General features: G+C 35.2%; 2 protein-coding genes and 4 non-coding genes across 6 annotated transcripts in view; 4 read left to right on the top strand and 2 right to left on the bottom strand.

Moving 5' to 3' along the window:
* Window positions 1-5,938: 5,938 nt before the first annotated feature.
* Trnae-uuc lies at window positions 5,939-6,010 on the top strand. The gene has a single exon. It is a non-coding gene; the product is annotated as a tRNA-Glu (tRNA).
* A 262-nt stretch (window positions 6,011-6,272) lies between these two features.
* Window positions 6,273-6,389, bottom strand: Trnal-caa. The gene is made up of 2 exons: window positions 6,352-6,389; window positions 6,273-6,317 (listed from the first exon to the last, which is right to left on the bottom strand). It is a non-coding gene; the product is annotated as a tRNA-Leu (tRNA).
* Window positions 6,390-7,583: 1,194 nt separating this feature from the next.
* On the top strand, window positions 7,584-8,719 carry LOC124539230. Its single transcript, XM_047116528.1, has one exon. It carries the CDS (start codon window positions 7,702-7,704, stop codon window positions 8,209-8,211), a length of 510 nt encoding a protein of 169 aa, XP_046972484.1. The 5' UTR covers window positions 7,584-7,701; the 3' UTR covers window positions 8,212-8,719.
* Window positions 8,720-8,729: 10 nt separating this feature from the next.
* The window catches only part of LOC124539229, a 33,394-nt gene continuing 14,457 nt past the window's right edge, over window positions 8,730-27,666 (bottom strand). Inside the window, exons 2-3 of the mRNA XM_047116526.1 lie at window positions 11,246-15,718; window positions 8,730-10,712 (exon numbers count right to left, since the gene is read on the bottom strand). Coding sequence (XP_046972482.1) covers window positions 9,759-10,712; window positions 11,246-15,718 — 5,427 coding nt within the window. The 3' untranslated portion in view covers window positions 8,730-9,758. The remainder of the gene's footprint in view (window positions 10,713-11,245; window positions 15,719-27,666) is intronic.
* Window positions 24,963-25,036, top strand: Trnan-guu. The gene has a single exon. It is a non-coding gene; the product is annotated as a tRNA-Asn (tRNA).
* Window positions 25,635-25,706, top strand: Trnae-cuc. Its single transcript has one exon. It is a non-coding gene; the product is annotated as a tRNA-Glu (tRNA).

The raw sequence follows: 27,666 nt of genomic DNA, 5'->3' as shown, positions 1-27,666 counted from the left end.
ACCTACCTACCTACCTACCTACCTACCTACCTACCTATACCTACCTACCTACCTACCTACCTACCTACCTACCTTCCTACCTACCTACCTACCTACCTAGCCTACCTACCTACCTACCTACCTACCTACCTACCTACCTACCTAACCTACCTACCTACCTACCTACCTACCCTACCTACCCTACCACCTACCTACCTACCTACCTACCTACCTACCTACCTACCTACCAACCTACCTACCTACCTACCTACCTACCTACCTACCTACCTACCTACCTACCTCCTACCTACCTACCTACCTACCTACCTACCTACCTACCTACCTACCTACCTACCTACCTACCTACCTACCTACCTACCTACCTACCTACCTACCTACCTACCTACCTACCTAACCTACCTACCTACCTACCTACCTACCTACCTACCTACCCTAACCTACCTACCTACCTACCTACCTACCTACCTACCTTACCTACCTACCTACCTACCTACCTACCTACCTACCTACCTACCTACCTACCTACCTACCCTACCTACCTACCTACCTACCTACCTACCTACCTACCTACCTACCTACCTACCTACCTACCTACCTACCTACCTACCTACCTACCTACCTACCTACCTACCTACCTACCTACCTACCTACCTACCTACCTACCTACCTACCTACCTATCCTACCTACCCTACCTACCTACCTACCTACCTACCTACCTACCTACCTACCTACCTCTACCTACCTACCTACCTACCTACCTACCTACCTACCTACCTACCTACCTACCTACCTACCTACCTACCTACCTACCTACCTACCTACCCTACCTACCTACCTACCTACCTACCTACCTACCTACCTACCTACCTACCCTACCTACCTACCTACCTACCTACCTACCTACCTACCTACCTACCTACCTACCTACCTACCTAACCTACCTACCTAACCTACCTACCTACCTACCTACCTACCTACCTACCTACCTACCCTACCTACCTACCTACCTACCTACCTACCATACCTACCCTACCTACCTCCTACCTACCTACCTACCTACCTACCTACCTACCTACCTACCTACCTACCTACCTACCTACCTACCTACCTACCTACCTACCTACCTACCTACCTACCTACCTACCTACCTACCTACCTACCTACCTACCTACCTACCTACCTACCGACGGCAACGCGTTTTTGCTCCGGAATAATGTGTGTTAATTTTTGTTGTTTCATGTTTGTAAAAGAACATAACTATTAATAATTTGTTTATTATGTTACATTTTATTGGATTGAGGGTGTGTATGTTTGACTATTATTTTTTTTTTTTTCATTACGAAAACTTAATTTACTTCACACAAAGTAGGTGGGCTGTGTACTAAAACAAATGTAGTCTTTAGATATTTAATGCGACATGATAACGACATAGTTTGTTTGACTCAGACTTCCGATTTGATCCGACACACATGATATTGATGTTTGGTGCGAAGAAGTTGAAAGATTCAATTTTTCTTATAAATGGCTCTGAATGTTTGTCTGGCGTGTCGAGCTGTCTCAAGGGTGCCGCACATTCATGGCTTAATGAGTGGTTAACCACTGATCGCTATTGGTCAATTTTTTTTTTTTTTTTTTTTCAAGTCATTGTTTCCGTGAATGTTTGAGTAAGTAAATATTTTATATGATGCGATGTTTTATACTATGCCCGAAGGACACTTAAAATAGTTAAAGGCTTAAGTGACGAACTCGTGATACGAAGCATAAACGTGCAGGCTAGGCGTCTTATGCAAACCTTGCTTACTTTGATCTATGTTAAGCCTATTCGCAGGTTACAAGACAATTGATGTCAACCACAATAAGGCACGTACGCTTACACCTGACACATTTTTTTTTTATAATGCCCAAATAAAAGGGTTGCTAATCTAATTTTTTAGCGAAACACACATGGCGGCAGGGTAAGTTGTAATGTTTGAAAAAGGCAAGGCATACTTAAACCTCTTGCTTCGCTAAAGACGGGTCCACCAGTCGTAATACTGGTAACGTTATTTGCACTGACCCGTTGCTGAGGTTATCTGGTGCCCCCTGAGATACTGATTTAACCACTGCGGCTGTCCAAGAAATTCCTATTGATGTTCAGTTATTTATTTAACTAAAATAATTAAAGTTTTAAAAACAATCTTCTTTGCTTTTTTCGACAGATATTTGGAACGCCAAGTGTGACCTTCGTGGGGCGACATGTGGGCGAAGAATACCATCTAGACTGTGTAGTATCGACTGTAAGGCACGGAGGAGGCAGCATAATGTTCTGGGGCTGCATGGCTGCTCACGGGGTTGGCGAAATGTTTGTTTGTAAAGGTCGTATTGATAGCGAAAAATACGTAAAAGTGCTCGAAACTGCTCTTATGCCTTCGCTAACGAGTAGTTACGGCGATACCAATTTAGACATGGTCATATTCCAGCACCTTGTCATAAGTCAGCGACTGCGATGGGTTGGTTTACTGAAAACGACATTGTTTTTTTGGATTGGCCAGCGTAGTCCCCAGATTTAAATCCAATTAAACATCTTTGGAGCATTTTGAAGCGCAAGATTAAAGAGCACAGTATGACATCAAAACCGCATTAGTACAAGAATGGCATGCCATTACAAGGGAGGATCCACTAGATTTTCAGTTTCTTTATTCTTTTTTGTGTAATTTAACAGTAATAAATCAATTCAAAAAGAATAAGTTGTTTTTTTCAACCGACTTCAAAAAGGAGGAGATTATCTATTCGTCTGTATTTTTTCTTTCTTTTTTTTTATGTTTGTACCTCATAACTTTTCACTGGGTGGACCGATTTTGATAATTTTTTTTTTGTTTGAAAGGTAGTACTTCCCGTGGGCTCCCATTTTAATTTTATTTTTTTCCGATGATGGTATCCGTATGAAAACGACATAAGTCTTAAATTTGCATTATGTATATGCGTGACAAATAGGTGAATAACTGAAAATCACGTTAACCAATTTTGATAATTCTTTTTTATTATAAAATATATACTTCAAGGGTAGTTTGGTGAAAGTTTGGTAAGGTTCTGAGCATAGGATCCATGACAAAGTAACGGAACGGAAGGGAACGGAACAATTCTGAGGAGCACGTTAGCGATACTCGGTCGAATCTTTTATTTATAGGTTATTTTGATATTTGAGTCACCTTCCGTAATATGGTTATGTTTATGTAATAATCATAGTTGAATATTATAATCTACTTTCCGAACCGGTGGTAGCTTCACTTAATTGTTAAATGACGATTCAAAAGTGCTTGTAAAAGCCCACTTGAATAAAGTTTATTTTGATTTTGATTTTGATTTTTGTATAAAAACGGATATACGTCGAGTTACCAATAACCCTGTATAGTAAAGTGAAATAGGATTTGTTCCAGTCTGATAGAAACTGAGCGAGAAACCGGCACTACGTCCGACATATAGGTGTATCACTAAGTTAATGGAAGTAAAACAGAACAATTAATGAAATAAATAATATCCAGTTTAACTAATAGTTTTAACTTAAAATAAATTATTCTCTGCGCCTATGTAAGTTACGTTTTTATGAGGAAACTATTTGTAGTCTTACGGCGATTAAGTGATTCTTTGATTTTGAATGAACAAGTCCAAAGTTGTGTATGTATATTATTAGAAACAAAAGGCGGAAAGAGTAAACAAAGGCTTAGAACAAAGTTATTATAAATTTAAGCACTACATGATAAAATAATCTGATAATATGAATAGAGTAAGTCATTTTTTTGTCCCAGTGTTTGTGGGACGATAGCTGCACATACAAAATCGGTTATGGTCTCATTTCGAAGAGCTCCAGCCTCCAGTAGGTGTGCAGGCAAATGAGGAGGACTCTTGATTGCAATTTACTGCATTGCTTAGAGAGCGGAAAAAAGTTCCAGTTGAGAACAGGTGTCGTCAGTTACAATGAAATTGAGTCAAAAACCTGGAAATTTGTAAAAAAAATGTTGAATAAACACGAAGTTTCGCGCGCGATTCGCGACTGGTAACATTATTAATCGCGTAAGTGGGACTATGAGCGACACTCCGCGGCTTCTGGCTCCAGGACGTGTTGCTATTATATCAGTGGTTTGCTTTAATAACAACTAGCACCCCGTCCGGGCTTCGCTCGAGTGACATACGACGTTTTTTCATATTTCTACCTTTTATTTTTATTCTGTGTTCTTATATTATTATTTTTTTAAACGTAGTACCACTTTATTTATTTATATTTCTTTGAATTTGTTCTTGGTTTTTTTATTGAAGTAAAGTATTTAATGGTAATGTAGAGTAATTTTTTCTATTTATTTGTAAAAGTTTTCGTAGCGCATGCGATGTAAGATGTTTAGGTTGATGGCTATTACTAAAACTTCGCTGTCTGTCTGTCCGAAGAACCGCTATAGCTAGACAGTTCAAATTTACACCAATGATGTATTTGTTGTACCGCTATAACAACGATACATGATAACAACGATATAACTAAATAAAATAAATATAGCTTTGTACAGGAGCCTCCTTCCAAAACACGCGTTTTTTACGATACCCTTCGTGCGTGAGAATCACTCACATTTGGCCGGATTTCTAATGCAATTGTTAATTGTAGAAGTTCTTGTATATATTCACAGATTATAAAGTGCATTTTTTAAAACTCTATACATAATAAAACATCAAACTATATCAACATACAAGGTGCCTATAGTGGCAACGCGTTAAATTATAGCCCGAAAAATAAACGAAATTTTTCAAAAAAATATATGATCAGTTAACACGTTGGCTGCGGTATCATTTTTTATTTTTTCCATTCCTGCAGTACGGGGCGTTTAAGACCTCGTTTGAAATCAAAATTTGGTTACGGGGCTTATTAGACTCCGTAACTTTTGAAACACTAAAAATTGAATTTCATTTCATCAGTGCGGTACGAGGTCAAAGAGACCCCGTATTAAGTAAGTACACCATAGCATTATGTTTTCAACAGGCATCCTATAAATATATTTATCACTTTCCTACAATATATGAAATAGACGTTACGGCCTCAAGACAGAGAAATCTATGTTTTCCTTAGCCGCACTTAGGGAGACACATACGAGGCGTTTTGGACCTCGTTCCGCATTTAACGTGTTAAAATCGTCATCTCATTTGATGTGATGACGTCGGCGACTGTGTATATAAATAGCAAATTTAATAATATAAATAAAAGATAAGCAAATAAACAAATAGAAATGATTTGATAAGCTTTACATTAAACACTGGAGCAGCCGAGAGGGCCTTTTGTTTCGCAAGCAAGTGATGTTGCTATAATTAAATGAACATTTATTAAATGTTACATTCGTTAAATGATTTGTGTGAAGTCCGTTTCAACGACAGTGGAACAAAAACTAAACAAACGACATTGCCGGATTGACGCAATATCTTCTTTTATCTTGAATATTCATTATGGATTGGCGAGACTTACATTTACATACATATAAACAGAGTACAATAAAAGTAAAAAAAGTAACAGCCTGAAAATTTCCCACTGCTGGAGTAAGGAGTTCAAGAGAGAGTTTGGAACATATTCCGCCAAGCTGTTCCAAACTTCCAATCGGATGGGAGGAATGCACACGTGGCACAATTTTGATGAAATTAGACACATGTAGGTTTCCTAACGATGTTTTTCATCACCGCCGAGCAATAGATGAATTATAAACACAAAAGTGGTCCTTGCCTGGGCTTGAACCCGAAATCATCGGTTAAGAGGCACGCGTTCGAAACACTATACCATCTCAACAGAGAACAATAAAGCAGCGCTTTTAAAGATAATTGCGTGGAATATGTAAATCTAAGGTTTGTTCATTTCATCACATTCCGTCTGCAATTAAATATGGATTTAAGATGCAGTAATATATAAAGTATTTTACATTTTGTCTCATATCCCGTATGGTCTAGTGGCTAGGATACCTGGCTTTCACCCAGGAGGCTCGGGTTCGATTCCCGGTACGGGAAGCTTCCTTTTTGAAATTATTTTTTGCTCTTTATGCTAATTATTTCATTTATTTTAATTTCATTAGGTATTTAAATAAATTATTATTATTTTAAATTTTACTACATGCAACACTGTCAAAATTTTCACTCAATTTACGAAGAAAGGGTCTGATTATTATTATTACCAGACAATTTTAATGATAAAAATTTTAGTACTATTATTTGAAATCCAAAAAAATATGCATAATAATTTCTTATAAAAAAAAATAAAATTTAAAAATTTTGTCAGAAGTGGGATTCGAACCCACGCCCTCAGAGAGGACCAGAACAGCTCGTATACCTACTGAGTAGGCAAGGGTAACCTTGAGTCTGGCGCCTTAGACCGCTCGGCCATCCTGACAGATATGAAAGTCTGCGAAATAGTCGTATATATTCAAAACAGAATATAAACTCATTATCAACATTTTTACCACATTTGTTATGAAATATTTAAATAAGGTAACAAATTATGTGGAGCAATATAATGCCTGTAACAATTATTTATTTACATATTAATTCATTTATCCAAAAATAATATTTCTATAAACACTCTCCTTAGAAATTCTAACTTTATAGAGTTATAATATAAAACTTTGGACGAAGAATAAATTCGAGATGAAAAAATAACAATTATCTATCAAAATCTAATATGAGTAAGTTTATCACATTTTATATTTTTGCTAGTAGTGGCATCTATCGGAAGTAACCCGTACCACATGACAAACAAAATAATATACGTTTGAAATTTTGAATGATAGGTAAAATTTCTTGCAGTTCGTATTTGTGTACTGTGTGAATAGATGGCAGTCTTATAATTTTATATAAATTTAGATTTAAAATAAATGTTCATTTTAGAGTTTAAATACTACTTTATATTATGGAATAGAACAGAAAAGTTTTATATATGTTGTGCAAAGTTTGAACTATGATATAAAGTATCAAGCTTACCTCAAAATAGCGCTAGTTTTATTTAAACTTTGTATAAAAAACACTTTTACCTAAAATATGTATGTACTTTTAAATGTTAAATACATTTTGTATTAAACATTCTTTATCAAAAATGAATATTTTTATCGTCAAATTATTGGGTTACAAAAATTAATGAGTTTTAAAATGATACATTTATTCTTTCACTACATGAAACAGTATTTCTATTTTGTATTTATTTCATTCACTTTAGATTTTACCAGTTTAACAAGTGTTGCCACTGTTGCCAGCCGTGGTGAGGTGAGCCGGGTTCAATATAAAATTGCCTTAACTGTATATTATGTATAAATAATCATATATTATGAAAAATCTTTCTTAATTATTTTGCAGCTTTTCAAAGCTGATGGAAAGATGTTGTTTATATTTACATACAAAAATATAGAGTCTTCTATGTTGTTTTTCCATTCTATGTTACAATTTCCAGCTACTATATTTAACACCTAAAATGAAGGTTAAACTTAGTTATCTATTTTCTAAATAATGTATTTGATTAAATATCTAGTTTCACTGATTAAGAAAAGTTAACTATAATATAAAATTAGTACTTGTCACTTGTCACTTGTCAGATGTTACTCGTCACTGGGACATTTTGACGTAAAATGTGTTATTAAAACGTTGAATGATAGGTAATAAATAATTGGAGTTGTGTTTCCTATAAAATGAGATTATTGAACTGAAAATCAACCATGGACGTTGAAGTGAAAATAAAAGAAGATATGAAAAAATTGGGATGCAAGTGTGATAAGAAAATATCCTTGGCCTATCATTTGTACATTTATTTAGTTGACGAAAAGCTAATGTACGACACTGAATACTGTTATAACAAAGATATAGACACACTTTACGTCGTTGCGAGATCAATTAAAAATGAAAAACTAAACATTTACGTGCCTATACCGACAAGTCTGGACATATCTATTGATTTTATCAGCATACTACAAGAGAATTTGTGTACTGTAGAGACAGGACCAAGTGTAAACCTAGCTTTCATAGAGAGCGACGGCTCCACGGTTATTTATACATTTACTAAAGGTATAGCGGAACGACCATCTGCTGAGAAGACTTCACAGTTGAGACAGAAGTTAGAAAGGAGAACATTCATTAATGGTGAATTAAAGGAAAATAGAAGTAAGATTTTGAATGATGCTCTTAATGGGGGCTTTGTCGACGATGATGATTGTCAAGTTTTGGATTAATATTTAGAATAGAGAGTTGACTGCAAAGTCAGTGTGGAATCTTTAAATTTACCAATATACTTTTGCTCTTGAGCAGAAAGTTATAAAATCGACTTAACAATGTTAAGGCATACATTAACATCTAATCTTCTGAACTTTTAAAATGTTACACTACTAAGTTTTACAGTTTGTTGAAATGAATTAATGGTTTCACACCTTTATAACTGTTTCTCAATTTATATAAGGCTGGTTGACATACATTATATTTTATTTCAAATAAGCAAAGAGCTATAAGTAATCATATAGATAATCAAATAGATTTGGAAAAATGTTAAGTGTGTTACATTCGACTTTAACAGGTTTATAGGATTGTATTTTTATGTTTTTTTGTGTTATTTTTTACAAATTTTATAAAATGTTCATAGTAAGAATTGTCCTTTGCGATTATCCTATATGCATTTATTATTTGTTTGAGCTAATAATTGTTATTGAGCAAAGGCAATTTACAAATAAAAAAGGTTTACAATGAAAGAAAGTTGTGTTATTTCATTTTTATTATTAATAAATTACATATTAGAAATGGTACACATATCCACTCTATATTCATATATTTAGACTTTGGGTGGGTATAGCGTCAGAATGTAAACAACCTTTAAAATTATAATGCTCAATGGAATCTAACACAAACAGTTTATACTTAAAAAAATAACAGCCATGTTAAGCATAACAAGGCTCCAGATAGATTTCTAAGACACTAGAACTAGGGAGACCTAAGAATCACCAATGGCCTAAGAATTCTCCATAATCGGTCAGGGAGCCCTTCTAGTTTAAAATAGGCCTGAGAATTACCAATTCTTGATTTTAAGTAAATCTGTATCTGTAATATACTATCATGGTATTGTTTTGAACAACTTAAAAAATGAGTGAACAAATTTAATTAGAAAATGATTAAAGTCTATGCTTTGGGCATTTCCTTTTTTTGGGCAAACAATAGGTTATAGCTTGTTCCATACTAAATAAATATCATGTTCAAGGTATAACATTAAAGATAAATATTATGAATGCAAAAAATTTCCTAAAATATTGATTAATAATATTTTCAGTCAAAATCTTTATTTTACAGAAAGTATGTAAAAACTTATTTCTATTCTTAATTCATATAGGGCTTTACATTATATTATTTTCAGTATATGTGGCCACTTAACTTAAAGGTACATCATTATGTATACGATAACCATAGAAATAAATTATTCAGTAATAAAGACAAAGAAGAACGAACAAAGTATGACTTTCTTCATATCACAAAGTTGCATTCGTATTCTTAGTCTTTATGCAAATCTATTTACCTTTATGATCATAACAATGTGAGAAAAGGCGAAATCAAGTAAAGAGACATTGAATTATATTTACATGATTCCACTATTTCAATTTTATAAATAGTACAATAAATACATAAAGAGATTTAGATAATTAAAGAAGCTAACACCTAGTTCAATTGTTCTTTCAAATAGTCACTTGTTACAACACTAAGGATTTTGAACACATTGTAAGCACCACTTCAGTTTATTTTATAACAAATTTTTGTTGGTTTTGATACATTTGCCTCTAAAACAAATCTCTGTTTCGTGAGATATTTCTGTAGACATGGAAGTACTGACTACACTTGTTGGATCCATAAAGCTGGATATTGATGAAGTTTCAACATTTATAGCAGGGTTTTCTTTTACTTTTTTTTCTTCTGATAAGAAATAGTTATTTGTTGTTCTAGTTTCAATTCTTGTAACTGTTTCTGTTACCGTGCCTTCTTCATTGCCGTCATTAATTATTTCAGCTGTTATTTCTTCAGGAATGTAAGTACTTTCAGTTGTTGCTTTTACTTTGGCGATTTCAGTTTCTGTTGATGCATATTTAGCCTGTGGTGTTGTCGGTGTCTCAGTTTCTTTAATGGATTTCGTTGTTTCATTTCGTACAGATTCTATGTTATCAGAAGCAGTTTTCCCAAATATATAATCCATAAAACTGAAACCATCGGATCGATCTATACTGGCGGTAGCAATAGACGATGGCTCTGTAGGGTCACTGTAAAAAGCACTATCATCTAATGTAGGATCTGGTGAACCTGTACCTAGGTCCATATCGCCCGGACTTATTGATTCTGCTAGTCTATCGTCTTTTACGTCTGTTTGGATACTAGATTGCAAATTGTCCTTCAAAACTTCGGCATCATTCTCTATATGGCTATTTGTTATTTTAGGTATGTCTATATTCGGTATTGCATCAATCTGATCATCGTCTATGTCGAAGAAATCTTTGAGAAACTGATAATTTGGCTTATACGTGGTCGCTTTTACATTGTCTTTTCTTGGTTTTTCTAATAATTTTTTTGAAATTGGTTGGCCAAGTTGATTTACTGCATTCGAATAGTATTGAGATTCGGCTACTTCTATTTCTTCATTAACTGGTCGAACTTTTTTTACCCTTTTCCAAAAACCACGACGACGGTTATTTCTGCTTGGGACCTCCTAAAATGCAAAAAAAAGTATATTAGATAGGTTACATCGATATTATCGTATGTCTAAAAACGAAAACAAAAGTATTTGTTGTTTCTTAATAAAACAAAGAATTTACTTGTAAAAACACATTCATGACTGGGTTGACTTAGTATACGTTATAAACATAACAATTAATGAAAAGCAGTCAAATTGTTTACGCCTTTATCTAATAAGCCTGTGCTTGATGCCTTTTTCATTTGCGAACATAGCAAAAGGCTATGTTAGAGTAAAGTCTATGCTAGAAAACTCTGTAATAATAATTATTATCATTTAGTGAAATTTGCAGTTAAACAGGGCAATACTTAAAGTGCTAAAAATAGATAGTACACATACATTACGTGTTTGGTAAACATTATAATATATAATATCATTAAATCTTATATCTTAAAAAAAAACTCAAATGGATCTCAAAGATAATAACACAATTTAACAACCTATTAATAAATCTTAAATGCAGTACCGTTAAATTAATTAGATGAAATATCAAATGTATTTTATATTACCTCAGTTACACTAAGAGAAGAGTTATCCGGCGATGTCGTTGTCGTTTCTTCTTGAAGCGGGGTTGTTGATTTCAGAGAATAGTTTTCTCCAGAAGAAATAATTCTTTCAGGAGGAATCTCCCCTATTTCACCACCCTTGTGTTTCATCACATTGCCCGTGTATTCATTTTCGTCTTGTTCCTCCAAATTTTTCATAACCTCTTCGAGCATGCTTTCGAAAGTAGACATACTGTCGGAATCCACTTTTGTTACTTTACTTTGTTCAACAAAAGCTTCTAATGTTGGTGGAATATCTGATATTTTTTTCTGAACCCTGTTGTTAGTAGCAGGTGTTACAGAAATAAGTATGTCTTCATATTCATTTCTTGCCGTTATTATATCAAGTTCTTCATTTTTTGACTTGCTAGTACTTTGTTCAACTTTTATATCATCTGCTATGTTATTGGGATTAAATGGTTTGAATGAATCCTTTGAAATTTTTGGAGACCATCGATCTGATTCGGGCGCAACATATTTGGGTCTATTTATCGAATAATTTGAGTCCTGATCTTCAGATGCTTGGTCGTCCGTTTCCGGTTTTTGATTATATCTTTCGGACAATCTTGGTCTATGGCTGTATCTGCTGTGCACATTACTTTTGACCGTTGTTACTTCTGTTTCGATCTCGGGATTTTCAGTCGGCTTTTCTGTGGGTCGACGGCCCCTAAATCGATTTTTTATTTCATAGGTTCTTCTAGGTACAGTTCCTTCGGTAGAAGTCATTCCGTAATTAGGTCGTCTACGACGGAATTGACTACGTTTTGTAGAAGTTTCTTGTGTAGTGGATGTAACCACTGATTCAGTTGATGGTTCCGGCTTATAAACCGGTTGTTTATAATCTTGAAACTCTGGCCTTATATGAATTTGTTTTGTCTTCAAATCCGCTTCAATTTCCTCGATTTTCATTGTAGTTCGGCGTTTATCAAATGCTGGTCTGTATGTTATAGCTTGAAGTGGTTTCCTTCTCTCGTTCTTTAACCTTGAGGAGTCCGATGAGGAAGATTGATGATATTGTCTAATAACTCCTGGACGTACCCTTACTCTATTATAAGATGGTGTCGTTTCTACAACATTCTCTTCTGGTTCTTGTTCATGACTTATTTCTTCGTTTTCAATTTTAGTATTTTCTTCAGCTTCAGCAGACGTTGTTAACTCCTCCTTTTCTTTAGATTGAATTTCATCGAATGAATTGATAGGAGCATTTTGTTCCGTTATTGGATTAGCTGAATTAGTAGATAAGTCGTCCTGATGATCTATTTTATATTCAGGCGATGTCTGTACAGAATAACTGTCCCCATTTCCTTCATCATATGATAATTCAGCACCATCATGTGTTTGCTTACCTTTTAATCGATAAATATGATCTTCATCAGCATGTACCTTTTGTTCATATGGAGCATCAGTCACAGTATCGACAGCTGTCGTATATTGCTGCGATAAATCTTTGAAGTCTCTATTGATCGGTTCTGTTATAGAAACTTTATCATTGCTGTAAGCGTCTTCAGTATCCTCAGTTTTAATAATATTTACATTATTTGTAGAAATTAATTTTTCAGATGGTTCAGTAATGGCTTCTATGTCGGCAGTACTAGTTCTTTCCATCAATGTGACGGGGTAGTTTTGGTGTAGTACATCTCTTTGATAAGCTAAATCGTCTTCTTTACTTCTTTGTTTATTTCTTTTTGTATATATGTCATCCGTGTCCGATGGTTTATAATGTACTCTGCCTCTGGTTCGTGTTCTACTTGATTTAGTCGTACTTTCGTTGGATTCAAATTGATTTTTTACTGGTTTTTCAGTTGTGATTTTATTTGGTTCATACCTTGATCTACTTGGTAATGGTTTCCTTTCGCGTAAAGGCCTTCTTGTTATTGTAGCACGAGTAGATGATTCACCAGATTCAGACTTTGTTGTGGGATATCGAGGGCGTCCTCTTGTTCTAATGGGGGATCTTCTTGTTGTAGTAGAAGTGCTGCTAGTTGTTGAAGATTGTAAGTCGTAAGAATTATAGTTTTCATCGTAAGTGTTGTATTTAGGGGAAGATTTTGTTGATTGATCATAATTAGGTAAAGAATCAGACTCAATGTTTGCGGTGTTTGTGTAGTTTTCATATTCTTGTTGTGAAGACTCCGCTTTTTTTGTATTTAGATCTGAATCATCTCTTATAGTTTGGGTGTTTTCGTTTACACTAACTGCGCTATTGGAATATTGGTTTTGAGGGAATGATTCAATTTTAGAGCTATATTCGTTTCTGTTAAAAGCGGGATATTTTAGTTTTTGTTGTTCTGATTCGCGATGATATTCAATAGTTTGGTTTTGTAAATAATCTGGTATTGATTGTTGTGTGGGCTGATAGGATTGCTGCTGAGGTTGTTCTCGTTCTTCTGATTTAGTAGTTTGAAGTGGCGCAGGTGTAATTGGTATTGTTGAGGGTGATGGTGATTGATTGGTCCCTGGAGTAGCATATGGTTCTTTGTACTCATCAAAGAAATTATGATAATCTAATGGTGTGCTAAAGTGGAATGCTTGGTTTATGGAATACGGATTGTGAGTCTCCAGTAATTGACTCGAGTGAGTTGTCGGCAGCTTTGTAGTTGAAGTAACAGTAGTCCTTGGGGTAGATGTAGTATCGACCTTGTAAGTGTTTAAGGTCTTGATTGGTTCAGCCTTGTATCTTGTATCTTGTATTGGTTGAGCCTTGAATCTCGTATCTTGTGGAAAGTTAATAAATTGAGTTGGCTTATATTGATTTTGCATATTGCTTAAAAAGTATGAACCACTTTTTAAAGGTGTAGATTGTGAGCCAATACTAGATTCCGGTTCCTTGAATGGTCCTAAGGTGCTTACTGATTGAGGTTCAATTGAATAATAATTTTGTTCATATAACGCCGAATTTGTTTTCGGAGAAGAAGTGGTATAGTAACTTACTTTAGGTTTTTGGGTTACTACTTTTTGCTCTTGTTTAAATGTTGGCTCAGAATATGAATGTGTATAAATATTAGTATTTCCAGTTATGGCTTTATTTGTTGACGTGGTATCCTTGATAAGTGAATTTATTACAACAGACCCTACGTGTGGTGATGGAAACGGAATTTTAGCAAATCCTTGAGGTGTATTGTAGCTAAGCGGTGCAACAAAAAATGGAAGTTGTCTTAACTTCTTGTCACTATTTTCAATATTAGACAAATATGGAAGTTCGAATTTGACGTAGGTGTCAGGTGGTGATAGAGATGAGGGTCCAATGAACACCTTTGGTGCGTTCAGAGGATTAACAGAATCTAAAACTGGAACTGTATTAGCATTTTTTAATGAGTATAGTACATCTCCAACTTTAACTTGATCTTCTTTCTTTGCGTCTTGAGTGAGAAAAATTGCTAGAGGTGGTTGATGTGGTTTCAATTTTTTTGGCTTAGCTGTCGTTGGAGCAGTAGTTGAGAATGGAGTTGTTATAGTTGAAAATTTTGAAAATGGACTCACTTCATGCAATTGACTATTAAAATTCGTCAAAAATTCTTGTGAATGATACGTCTCTAAGGGTTTCATGACAGGTCCATGAAATTCTCCTGCGAGATTTTGCATTAATGGATTCGATCTATGATTCTGATTGTAAAGTTCCGTATTCACTAGTTGTGCTGATGTCAATGGACTCCTAAAGTTAAATTGTCCTCTATTAAGAGACTCTAAAGGAACATACAGTAATTGAACTTCTTCCCTTTCAACCTTCATTTTCGGTGACCCGAATGACTCTTTAGATAGGTTTGTGTTATCGAATTTAACTTTTTGTGATGATTGCGTTTGTTTATTAGCAAAATTTAATTCGCTGCTGTTTTCTGCACGATAGCCATCCACGAATTTCGGTATTTCGGGCTTTTGTTTTAGTGGCTGATTAAAAGGCTTTAAAATTGGAGGATTCGGACTCGGAGATTGCGAAGGTTGGCTCGTTTTAAAAGATGATTCAAATTTTATCGGATTCGAACCCGTTTGCGGCCTTGATTTTATTTGATTTGGTACATTGTCAAAGTTAAATTGGGGTGTGACAAAGCCTTGACTTAGAGGAAAATTCGGTTGCGTTAATCCAAATCTTAATCCTTGGCTGAATCCTTGATCAGAAAGATAATTTTGTGGTGCAGAAGGAACTGACTGAAGATAAAGCTGTCGATTCGTTGGAGAGTTATAGAATGTCCTTGAAGGAAAACTATCCTGACTGAATCCAGTTGGTCTAACAAACCCAGCAAAGGGTTCAGACAATATTCTGGGCTCCGCTACTGCTTGTCTTTTTATTTGAGGTAAATCTCTTTCCATGGGGACTCTAAGGGGAACCCAATCGCTAATGTCCGATGTATATGAGCTGATTTGGCGGGACCATCTCGTTTGTTCTTTTTCCGCTGAAGAAACAGCCAGCATGGCCAAAATGGCCACTACTTTATGCGACATCTGAAACAAATTAAATAACATTAGATTTATTATAATTGTTTACAAAAAAATTGTTATAAATACTCTTTGGTGATAAGGAATAACCCGAAGATCACTTGCAACTTGTTTTCAGTGTTGTATCAATCTTAAGATAAAGATGCATTGTTTAATTAACCCCGATCTCCAAGACGATTTCCTCAGAAACACAATCCCTTCACTATATTAACATAGAATAGTTAACGATTGTTATCGAATTGACCTTGGATTAAGAGATTCCATTTAAAATGAAATTAGGGTTTATAAGTTTTAAAACGTTTTAGGTGTTGAAGCCTTCTTTATTTATTGCAAGCCCTGATACGTATGAAAATAAAGAACCACGTGTTATATCATCAAACGGCGTAGCGAAACAGCGTAGTGGAATATGTTCCAAAACCTTCTCTTCAAAGGGAGAGGAGAACTTAGCCCAGCAGTCGAAAATTTACAGGCGGGTTATTGTTGCTGTTAATATTTCTGATGTTCCCAGCTGTTGAAATTTATTTTTTGTCTTTTTGTTACTCTTACCTACCGCTACAGAAAAAAGTTGATAATATTTTGTTATTTTTGTATAATTAATTAATTAAGTTACGGAATTGTGTATGGGTATTTATGTCGTACAGAAATTATAATAGCCTTTTCTTCTGCGAAATGGCGATGAACGAAATAAATCACATAGTAATCTACCTCCTTAAATGTAGCTAATATACTTTTCCAATCATCAACGGATAATGGTAATTCTCAGCTTTTCTATTGAAGGTGAAACCGCCATTACTGCACTTTCACTGAGACTCGCCGGATAAATCAATATGGAAAAATATCAGTCATTATGCCAGTGTGGTTACGCGGTTTGTTATTCTGTACTGTTTAATACTGCTGTAATAATACAAACAATATAATTAGCGTGGAAACACGTAACATTTCAATAATACGAGGAGCACATTTTTTATTTCAACGAGCATGCAAACCATATCATTTATTTGAAGAATATTTATCGTACATCTCGGGGAATATCGTACTGTAGTTCACAGAATACACACAAGAATACATACAACAGTATCTAATGTGAAATAACATTACGTTCATTCCTGTCTTCCGAAAGATTAAGTGGCTTCAGTAGGTTGTCTATAACATATATTTAATGATTGAGTTTATATTAAATCAAACTCCTACACTTTTAATACTTGCTAAATTTCATTTTATGTCGAAAGTCTAAGAAAACTCGCAGTGGACATAACGGCGAACCCACATAAGACTCCGTGTAAAGCCGACGGTTTGGTTTACATTTAAATTACACAACAAGACGATTTCCTCAAGCGAGATATTTTCCAAATTCTTGCGATCAATGAATGCAACATGTTTTAACTACTTTTGGCGCTCGGTTTAACGTGTACGGTAGTCACTTGTGTGGTCCAAGTGTCATACAACTGTATAATAGTGTCAGTTATGATAAAAATATCAATTATATGGATAATATATTAATTTATTTTTCCTAATGATATATAGGAGATATTTTATTGGTTAGAACACGTAAATGTGGACTAAAGTTTTCGTTTGTAGAACTTTTATATTTTAAAAGCGTCATTTGTGTTTAAAATTCATCTTCTACTCGGCGATGATAGAAATACAAAACATGTAGAACATTCAAAGAAACCTTGCATGTTTCGGTTTTGATTTGATCGGATTGTATGATGGTTCTGTGAATCATCAAGTGTGTAAATTGTTCAGATATTTGGCGGCTTCGTTTGTGGGGGTTTGTTCGTTGTCCTCATCGAAACTCCAGATAATGTGAGTCGTCTTTCTGAATCCTCGTGCCCTGTTTATCCGCGGCACCTGTGGCAGTTCCCAGCCCACAAGAGTTACATCGACACATTTGGACTTTCTGAGATGGACTTTGCCTCTCTAGCATTTGTCTAGTTCATCGGGTCACTACTGCTGGTGAGGTTTCAAGCACTATGATAGTCGAGATGAACGGCTTTGAAGCACTTGCATCCTCCTCGATATATAAGAACGCTACTCGTCTACAGCTTGCACTAATGCTATACAACTGACGACGAGTACAGACGTTTTCGTCCGCGTGCCGATTATACGCTCAAGCGAGAGGGTAATGTCCCCAAGCACACATACCTAGTATTATATTTCTAAAAAATGGCGTTTAAATTGTAACAAAACTGCAAAGGATAAGGATAATCCTTTGCAGTTTTGTTATAATTAAGTATTCCGTAACTCAATTAATATTTAACTTGGGACAAGTTGGGATAAAACCGAATTAGGGTGATACGCAGTACCTACTGGTGCGCGTAAATGTTACACTCTCGTAATCTGTGTTGAGTTTCGAATTTAATTCTGAATTGATTTACAATTCTGCAATTATGGCCTAGCACAATTAAATGGAAGATATAAAGTTTCATCTAGCTAACAGTTGCACATAAACTTGTGACAATTATGAATGTTAAGAAAATTATTTATTAAAGTATTTTTATTAGCTAGAAAGTAATACAAGAACCCACACACCACATACATATATATATATAGCTACATATTACTTTCTTCTTTCTACAGAATAATACAAATAATACAATTTACAATTGTTACAAGAAAAGCAGTAACAAAAGTAAATTAAATCTATTAGCACTTTGTATTTAATTTCGTTATTTGTACAAAAAAAAACAACTTTCAAAAGTATAGACATGAAAACACGAGTTTTACTCCAAAATTGTTGTCATGTAGTGGATAAGAACCTACGAAAATAATGATAATCGAATATAAAACGCGTTACGTAAAACGGATCGCAAGCAAGTATGTTAACGAACGTTCCGTCGCACGCAACTGCCGTCCGACTTACGCAGCGGCGCATGTCTGAGGTAGGACGTTACTAATTTAATGATTCTTGTGAAAGACTGATTGTAATTATTATTATGGAATATTATCCGTATAAATTACGGTTAATTATTAAGTTTAAATCGTTAAATTCGATAATTCGGATACGCTGGATAAAAGTCATTGATTAATTATTTATTGGCCCATACACAGGCAATAGTAGAGAGTATTGCCTGTTTATGGACTGATCCCCTACCCATGTGTAATGAACAAATTAAACGACACGTATAGAAAACAATTAACATTAGGACACATTGATTTCCTTAGAGGCAAAGTGAGTGGGTTAAGAAAGTTGATAAGTATTCCAAAGATGTCATAGATTGATCTCATACCTTATAAGCAATATGTTTAAGTTTTGTTTTTTTTTTTATAATTAGCTTTTATCTTTTGTTTTAGTTATGTCTTAATTCTCAAATTTATTATATAATTTAGATTAAAATTTGATTTTATATTCTACATAGGTTAGTCTGATTTCTATTTTTGAACGTCAATGTTGTTCACACCTATAAAGATGTATCGCCGATGTCACCCATATTAAATATCGTTTTTAAGTGTTTAGTGATAAGTCGATGGTGTAACTTTTACAATAAATAAATACAGCGCCGCGTCCGCCGGAGCCACATCAGAGTAGTGTCTCAGATGTCGTGGATGTACCGACTGTCAGTGCCTTGGAGACCGTATATTCGAATCGATGGATCATTTTACATTCATTAATCGAATAAAAATGTACCGTTCGTCAACACACACTAGTTTCGTTACTAGCAATTAAAACGAAAACTTCATATCGGGAAATGCATGAAAACCTAGCAAAGCGTCGGCCGTCTTAAGGCTTATTTATCTTTAGGCGTCATTATAAGCATTCAAAGAAACATCTCCTGCCGCGGCGGCCCTCCGCTCGGCTCATTACCCGAAACATTACAACACACGAATGCAGTTCAACGGCCGGTTGTGCGTTACAAACGGTTAGTGACTTGTGTCGTAATATTAGTAGAGATTGTGAATATACGACTGAGTATTAGCTGCCTTCATTGTTTCATTGTGAGTTCTATTAATTTCGAAGAAGTCCGTACTTACGTATGGTATCTCACAATGGTTACTATAAAAATAATTTTATCAAAGAACGACTCGAGCACTTGGCATTGCTCATGATCGTAATGTATAAAATATTTAATACAGTTTATTATACATAAAATGAGAGCGACCTTATCGCTAAGACAGGGTCTCCTCTGACTCGTACCGCGAGTAAGGCAGTGCAAAATAAAAGAACGTTAGAAGTATAAACTACATATGTATAACTAGTTGTCGCCCACAGCCTCGCTCGCGTTTTAGCAGTTGGGTGGTCTAGTTTTAGGCAATAAAAGTAGCATATGTTCTTCTTTAGAATTCAAATTTGCTTCATACCAAATTTAATCAAATTCGGTTCAGCGGTTTAGTAGTAAAAGAGCAACAGACAGACAGACAGGCAGACAGAGTTACTTTCACATTTATAATATTAATAAGTATAATCATAAGTATAGATGTATATATATATATATATATATATATATATATATATATATATATATATATATATATATGTATACAAAGACAGAAGCATATGACAGATGGTGTCGCAGTCATCATCATGTTTTTCAAAAAAGTCTCACTGGAAGCATGTTGTGATCGCTGATGAAGAACGATTAATGAAAGAAATGAAATGTTAATTATAAATTACATAATTTTATGAATATGACTAGATCTCTATTTTCTCGTCAAATACTTTTTTTTTTAATTTGTACTTTTTCTACATAACATCGAATGTTGGCCCTTTTGCACAGACACGAGAAAGAAATCATGAGTCGGATAATGCGTCTGGAGGCAGAGCAGATACCAAATTAAAGATAAGCCATATTTCGCCTTCTTATTAAAAAAACAAATTTTAAACCCAAGTGGTATCGGAGCATACCGCAATATTATATTATATTATAAGCAGCTACTAGTTAAAGTATCAGTCTTCGGGCGCAGACCCACTGCAATACGTTACAGCTGTTCTGTGTAACGCGCCTGCCTCGTGACCATTTAACGTGTCAGCTTTTAACTCGAAACATAAAGTCGATCAGCGGACTATTGTTTGCGCGCGATTGTGTTCGCGTCGCGCGGGGCTCATTGTGCGCAGGAAGTTTACTGTCACTGGAGCCCGCGCTTTATTCTGAAGCCGGATAGACGATACTTATGGTTATAATTAGCTTATTGTTTGCAGTTTAGTCGATCACCTGAGTCAAACGTACACCTTAGACCCCCGCGGAGCTGCACTAACGCATTCACAATAAATAATAAATAAATATGAGACAACATCACATACATTACTCTGATTCCAATGTAAGTAGCTAAAGCACTTGTGTTATGGAAAATCAGAAGTAACGTCGGCACCACAAACACCCAGACCCGAGACAACATAGAAAACGAATGATAATCTACATTGACTCTGCCGGGAATCGAACCCGGGACCTCGGAGTGGCGTACCCATGAAAACCGGTGTACACACCACTCAACCACGTAGGTCGTCAAATTCACAACATGGATACTTTGTATACAAGTTGCATATGCAACTATAGTTAGCATAAACTAGTCCGCGCAGGTAACTTAAGACTATCTAATTTCTATTTAATGCTAAGTAATCACTTTCACGCCTAACTGCATACTCAAAGCGTCAGTTATTTCCTACGACCTACTTAACCTAGGAGGCTCCGCGGGCCATTAACTGTCACCTCCTACTTTATAGCGGCATTTCCTTGGCCTTGTTACTCCATAAGTACAGTCTGTAAATTTCCCACTGCTGGGATAAGGCCTTCTCTCAGGAATTCTGCTCCTCAAAGGGATTGGACCTCACTCCACCGCGCTGCTCTAGTGTGGGTCGGTGGATATACACGTGGCAAAATTTCACATGCACGATTTCCTCACGATGTTTTCCTTCAGTGTCGGACACAAGATTTATTTGTTTGCATTAATCAATATGTTAATTCTAATTTATTCTAAATTGATGATATTACTGATCTACTTTAGAATTGGTTATACATTTATTGATTAATACAAATGCGAAATATCAAATAAGTAAACTACTCGTATTCAACAAAAGTGGTTAATTTTAAAGTCTTTACGTAATGATATCGAATAGTGCATATTCGATATAATTACTTAATATTTAATAATAGATCACTCGCAGGAGCGTAACTTATTATGCAGTTGGTATTTATATGTAACAAAAAAGTAATGAATCGTGCATTGACCCAAATCAAAGTTGCATTACTTGAGGCTACCGAACCGACAATGAAAGAAATTATGCGGTCGTTGAACATTTAGTCACTATAGGGTCACGGAACATATGGGCCAAGTGTTTATAATTAAGACCATTTCTCTCTTAAAAATATACAACATTATACGTTCTATCAAATAGATATACCAATCTTCATCTTTTAGCAAAAATAATTACCTAGTCTAAAGTAAGATACTGCTGTAGAAATTTTTTTTAAATAAACTCTTAAAACCCAGAAAGAAATGAAATACCATATACTTATTTAAATAATAATATCTTTAAACATCGATTCTGGATCAACTGGTTAAATAATGCGATAAGAACCATCAAACCGCATGTGATTTCAAAATGTAGACATCAAGATAAGCTCGGCTTAGACGCACGTGAGAAATTATAATCTCACACACATCTACGGAGGAAGGAATACGGCAGCCTCCGGGCCACTGCCATATATATTCGCGTCGGTTATCGATGTTCACAGAAAAGCAAGCTCTATTCCCAACCAATACAGCTCACGGTTGCTTTTACGTATCGGATTTGGTTACTATTTTGTTAGCCGGTATCTCAGTAAAAAACAAGTGAAATGACAGGAAGAATGACTGGACGTCGGTTCTAGCTTGACCGAACCGGTTTAAACTAGTTTTGAGAGTTGGAGTTTTTAACTATGAGTGGACATATACTTTCGTTTTTGTTTTTCTTTGATTAAAAAATATATAAACGGTAAATGATTTTTTCAACTTTCAAAAGTATATTTAATCTAAGCCTAAATGCAAAGTAAATAAATTAATTTCATTGGATCCTAGCCACAGAAAGTAGAGTATTTCACAGTATCGTGAAATATATAATTTGTATCTTGAGTTCCACAGATAAATTCACAAACGAGTATTTTAATCATCAATTGCAGACACCGTATCCCGGCTCGCCATCGCGGTGTTCTTCCTTTAAGCGGAAAGAACTCTCTCTTGAAATACTACGACAAACATGTTTTTGTAAGTGATTTTCATCTTTAAAAATAATTCGCAAATAAAGTTCAATCCGGCGGTATTTTCAACTTAGCAGACTTTACAAATTAATAAAGAAATATACTTTGCTTTGTTTTGGTTTTATGCATCAATTACCATTTTGTTTTAACATGAAACTAAATCTTTAATACGGGCAAATTAAAAATAGCCCTGGAACGTTTTTATAGTAAGGAATACGGAGCCCCAAAGAGATGGCCTTTGCGAATTCGGAAACTAAACCGTACAGCTCTATTCAGCAGATTTTTTGTATCAAAAGAGAGATCGCACTCACCTTATAATATATAAGAAACACTAACCAGAAGATTAAAATGATTTCAATTTAATTTAGGGATCGTATGCTACATATAAGGGATTGTACAAAATATACGTTTTATGACAAATTTATGACAATTTTGATAGTACCTAAATGTTTTCAAATAATTTCTTCTAAAGACATTTCCGTTGAACTGTAATCTGCGGGATTTGTAGTCGGCAGCCGGTCGCCGGCGCGCGGTCGGGCGCGGAACAAGTTTCGGCGAAAGTGAAACTGACATGCTTATTCGGTAAAAAGTGAATTTTAATTGTATTCACTACACCTCATATTATTGTTCCGACTGACTCGTTGGTGTCGCAGAGCGCCTGGACATATGGCAGTTGGCGGACAAACGAAAGACAGAATTGCCATCGAGTGAAAAAGTTAAGTACACTCGAAGTTACTTCTCCAGGTTTGAAGTAACGCTTTTTGTTTAATCTACCACGGGTTCACTCAGGCTTTTCTATGTACATATGTTATTGAATTTCGAACTGAATATTTCTTGATTCTTACATATCTGGTCACCAGTTTATCTGTTAGGGTTCGCGCAAATCAACGGTCACACCCAACAAATAAACTTAGGTCTTGGGTTACACTAAAGGTCAGTAGCGCATAGGCCATAGAGCCCTTTTCCACGACAAATCAATTAAATTGATTAATCGATTACAATTCGTGAGAAACATTTAGAAACGATATAATCAACCTTCACGTTTGTATTGCTAATTGTTAAATAGTAGGTAAGTGTCTGTAAAATATCAATTTTGCACAGAGAACATTTCACTCTTGAACTAATGAATATTTAACTAAATAATTCTTGTGTTTTGTTTGACTTTAGTCATGACTGAATGGTGACTACTTTAGCTCATGTGCTAGGACTGACCGACGAGGATTGTGTGCCAGAAAGTAATCGTTAAATGTTTACGGCGTCAATGTCGATGGGTAGCTGTGATCACAGGTGACGCGTTTGTCGAAATGATATGAAACAAACATACTTCGTCGATTCTCTGTGTATATCTCTGATACATTTACATCGAACGGGCGACTTTCTTTCCTAGTAGGTACTTACTAATTAAATGTTATGATCACTCACCGCAGCCGCCGCCGTGATCTCGTATTGGTCATTACAGTGAAAGTTCTGGAGGAATGCGAGATGACGTAACCGGTTATGACGTAACGAGCCGTAGAATGTGTTTATTTTTGCTAATTGTGGATTTTTTGTAACAGATACTAATTTAGTCAGCATCATCCTCGCCGCTTAACATTGCGTCATATACCCACATAATTTAATTACGTTTATTAATATTTACTATAATTACAAAAGTAATGGCTTCTCTTGTTTTAATTGACGCCGCATTTCTAAGATCTACAATTTAGATAAAAAAAGAAGACTCTTAAGAATCTGTTCAGGTATTTGGAATATGAATGTACCAACTTGTTACGTTTTAGTTTTTATTTTATATAAAAATAATCTTATGTAGTGAAATTAATGTTTCAGAGTTTTTATTCATTAGTATAGGTATATGTCCACTTCAGTCAAATTTTAATGACGGTTTTTATACGGAGTTATTTATTTAGTTATTGTTAGTTATACGAAAATAGTACCTTCCCACTACCGTGAACAATGTTGCTCGGCGTTTCGTTTCCGACGCCGCTCAGATTAGATAACATTGTGCGGAATATAATCAGTAATTAATATGAATAAGTATTTGTTATAGGTTATTGTGTATTATATTCCCGGAGGTCATCGCCTCCGTGGCGCAATCGGCTAGCGCGTTCGGCTGTTAACCGAAAGGTTGGTGGTTCGAGCCCACCCGGGGGCGAGAGTTTTTTATAATATTTTTTTCTTTTATCTTCCATATATTTATTTTGAATTACAAGAAAATACTTATATTAATAAAGTTTTTTTATAATTTTGATTTTAGTGGATGTTGAAAGAGAGAAATTTCAATTCTTTCAAATTACTAAATAAAAAAGTATAACAACCGAATGTAGTGTAGTGGCTGCAAGCCACGGCGACGAGGTTATCTCGGCCGGAGTCGCGAAGCATGACATTGGATTTTGACTACGAAAACAAGAAAGCATGAAATTATTTGATTATTAATTGTAATAACAAAGGGGAAACAAATAAAAATGAAATATTAAAATGTATATTTGATGTTATACAAGCGATTATTTAAGTGATCATATTTCCAAGGACATAATTGTAGTCTCAATACTCTGTAATACTTTGGAACGTCACTATTTGAATAGTTTTTCACTTGTATAAATAAGCCAAAGTTTACTCAGTAACTCGTTCAAATATACTAATTAGTTATTAAAGCAATTTTATTACATTACCGATATCATTAAATTCGAAGACATTTTATTTTTAGAAGTAATCAGTAGAAATAGATTTAAAAATTCAACTGTCATGGTATATCCGATATGGTCTAGTGGCTAGGATACCTGGCTCTCACCCAGGAGGCTCGGGTTCGATTCCCGGTATCGGAAGTATATTTTTATTTTAAAATCTACTTTATTATTACCATTTAAATATTTGTTACATGTTTCATGCATTACGCAGTTCTACTTTTTGCTCTAATAAAAAAAAGTGTCAAAAAAATTCGACGGAATTACATAAATAGGCCTCGCGAAGGTCACAGTTCAGGTCTAAGGTGAGTCACGAGTCGCGAGTCACGCGTAGTGACAATGACAATGAAAGTGACTCCGTGACCGGATCGCAGAATATTCCAACGACATCGAGCGGCAGCGCGATACAAACATAATATTTTATCTGGCAATACCTAGCACGCTTGCATTGCTTAAATTAAGTAATATGTATCGATATCGTAAAATATATTTACTTTATTGCGTACCATAATGGTAACTCAGCTTTGACCAGATTACAGTCCGTCGAGTGGTTCGAGCGTAATCAAGAAACAGATTTATATGGTCAGAAAGTCTTATATTTGTTATCTGGCTGGCTATTAGATTAGGCTGCGTGATATTGACGTCACACGGAGTTCGAATCAGCTGATTAACAATTGACATAAACAGTAAGTGTAGGTGGGCGCGTGTGTGGAATTAAGTTCATAACACAGTTTGAATTCAGCCCGGCTTCGTTATGTCACTTCAAACAGCGTGTAATTCGCGTACGATTTGAATACGCGTGTCTCGTTACGAATATTTATTATCTCATGAAGGCGTTCTTGAGGCCGTTGGAGATTATGTTGTGTAATAATCCCCGAGACCTAATTAAGGCTTAATTACTCAATATTATACAACGATGATGTCTTCCTGACTAGTGTCAGCGACCGCGAGTACCCGAAAGATGTATACCAGTTTGTACTATCTCAGTTCGGGACGGCAATATTTCCCGGGTACGGGATCGTGCGGCTCACAATCCATCTCCCTAATACCGGGCTGCTCTTTCATTGGTCGGCTTTAAAGGTCGGAATCTGTCAAAGGAATATCACAATACTTATGTCCAGTTGACGTATTGCCGAGCGGACTGCAAGCGCAGGCTTACTGTATGACTGGCGCAGCTGATCTCGTTAACGCAGAGGTTGATGTAAGCAGGCCTTCCTCAGGATGCTGTTCTGTAATCAGCTGCAGGTGTTCACTGAAGCGTTTTAACTTTAATAACATGTTATCAGAATGATGTAACGCGTACACATTTAATTGGTGTTACGAAAGCCATTACATCGCGTTCGTGAGAGTTTTGTTAATTTGGTCGAGCATTCAAGGTTCTATTTACACGTTTAGTTTTGTAACAAGTTGTGTGTTGTTTCGCTATTTTTATTTTACATAAAAGTGGTTCTAATCACATATCCTATATATTATTAGTTGGTATATAGTAGGTCTCATGAAGCGATAAACTGTTGGTACTCTTTTTCATCTGTTAGGTTGGTATGTACCTCAAAATCATTCGTCTCGTATTTATTTGTATAAAATCAATGATGTTGTAGTAAACAGATATGTTATTAACGCGCAAAAAATGATGACTAGAAAACGTCCTAATTGGGACGTTTGCCTTTAGTTGTTTTACGTAGTAATACGTTTTGCGTAATTAAAACATCTAGTTTTCCCCTTTACTTATTGTTTTTATCAAGTTATCCTTTTTACTTTTAACGAAATGTAAAAATAAACTAAAATAAACGGTCCCCGGCGCGGCACACTTTTTTCTGTTGTTTAGTATGGACATAACATATCTGTTTATTAGAATATCATTGTATAAAATGTATATTTCTATATAATTAGTTGCAATCAAAATTGAATATACAAATATGAGCGTAAACAAAGTGCCTATAAAATTGATATTGACATTGTTCTTCAATCTGTTTCCAGCGATCAACGACCCCGCGATGATCGTTTTGACCGACTGAAGCTTCGGTGAAAGCATGTGCTTGGTCGACAGGCTGCCTGCCCACGAATACGAAGCGGCACAGCACTAAGTGATTATTATCTGTTT

Source organism: Vanessa cardui, chromosome 22 (assembly GCF_905220365.1).
Source record: "Vanessa cardui chromosome 22, ilVanCard2.1, whole genome shotgun sequence".
NCBI lineage: Eukaryota > Metazoa > Arthropoda > Insecta > Lepidoptera > Nymphalidae > Vanessa > Vanessa cardui.
The sequence above is the reverse complement of the archived record's forward strand: the minus strand, read 5'-3'. Positions and strand labels throughout refer to the sequence as shown.

Excerpts from the sequence above, each read along its gene's own strand:
- LOC124539230 (XM_047116528.1), top strand. The coding sequence starts at position 7,702 with ATGGACGTTGAAGTGAAAATAAAAGAAGATATGAAAAAATTGGGATGC.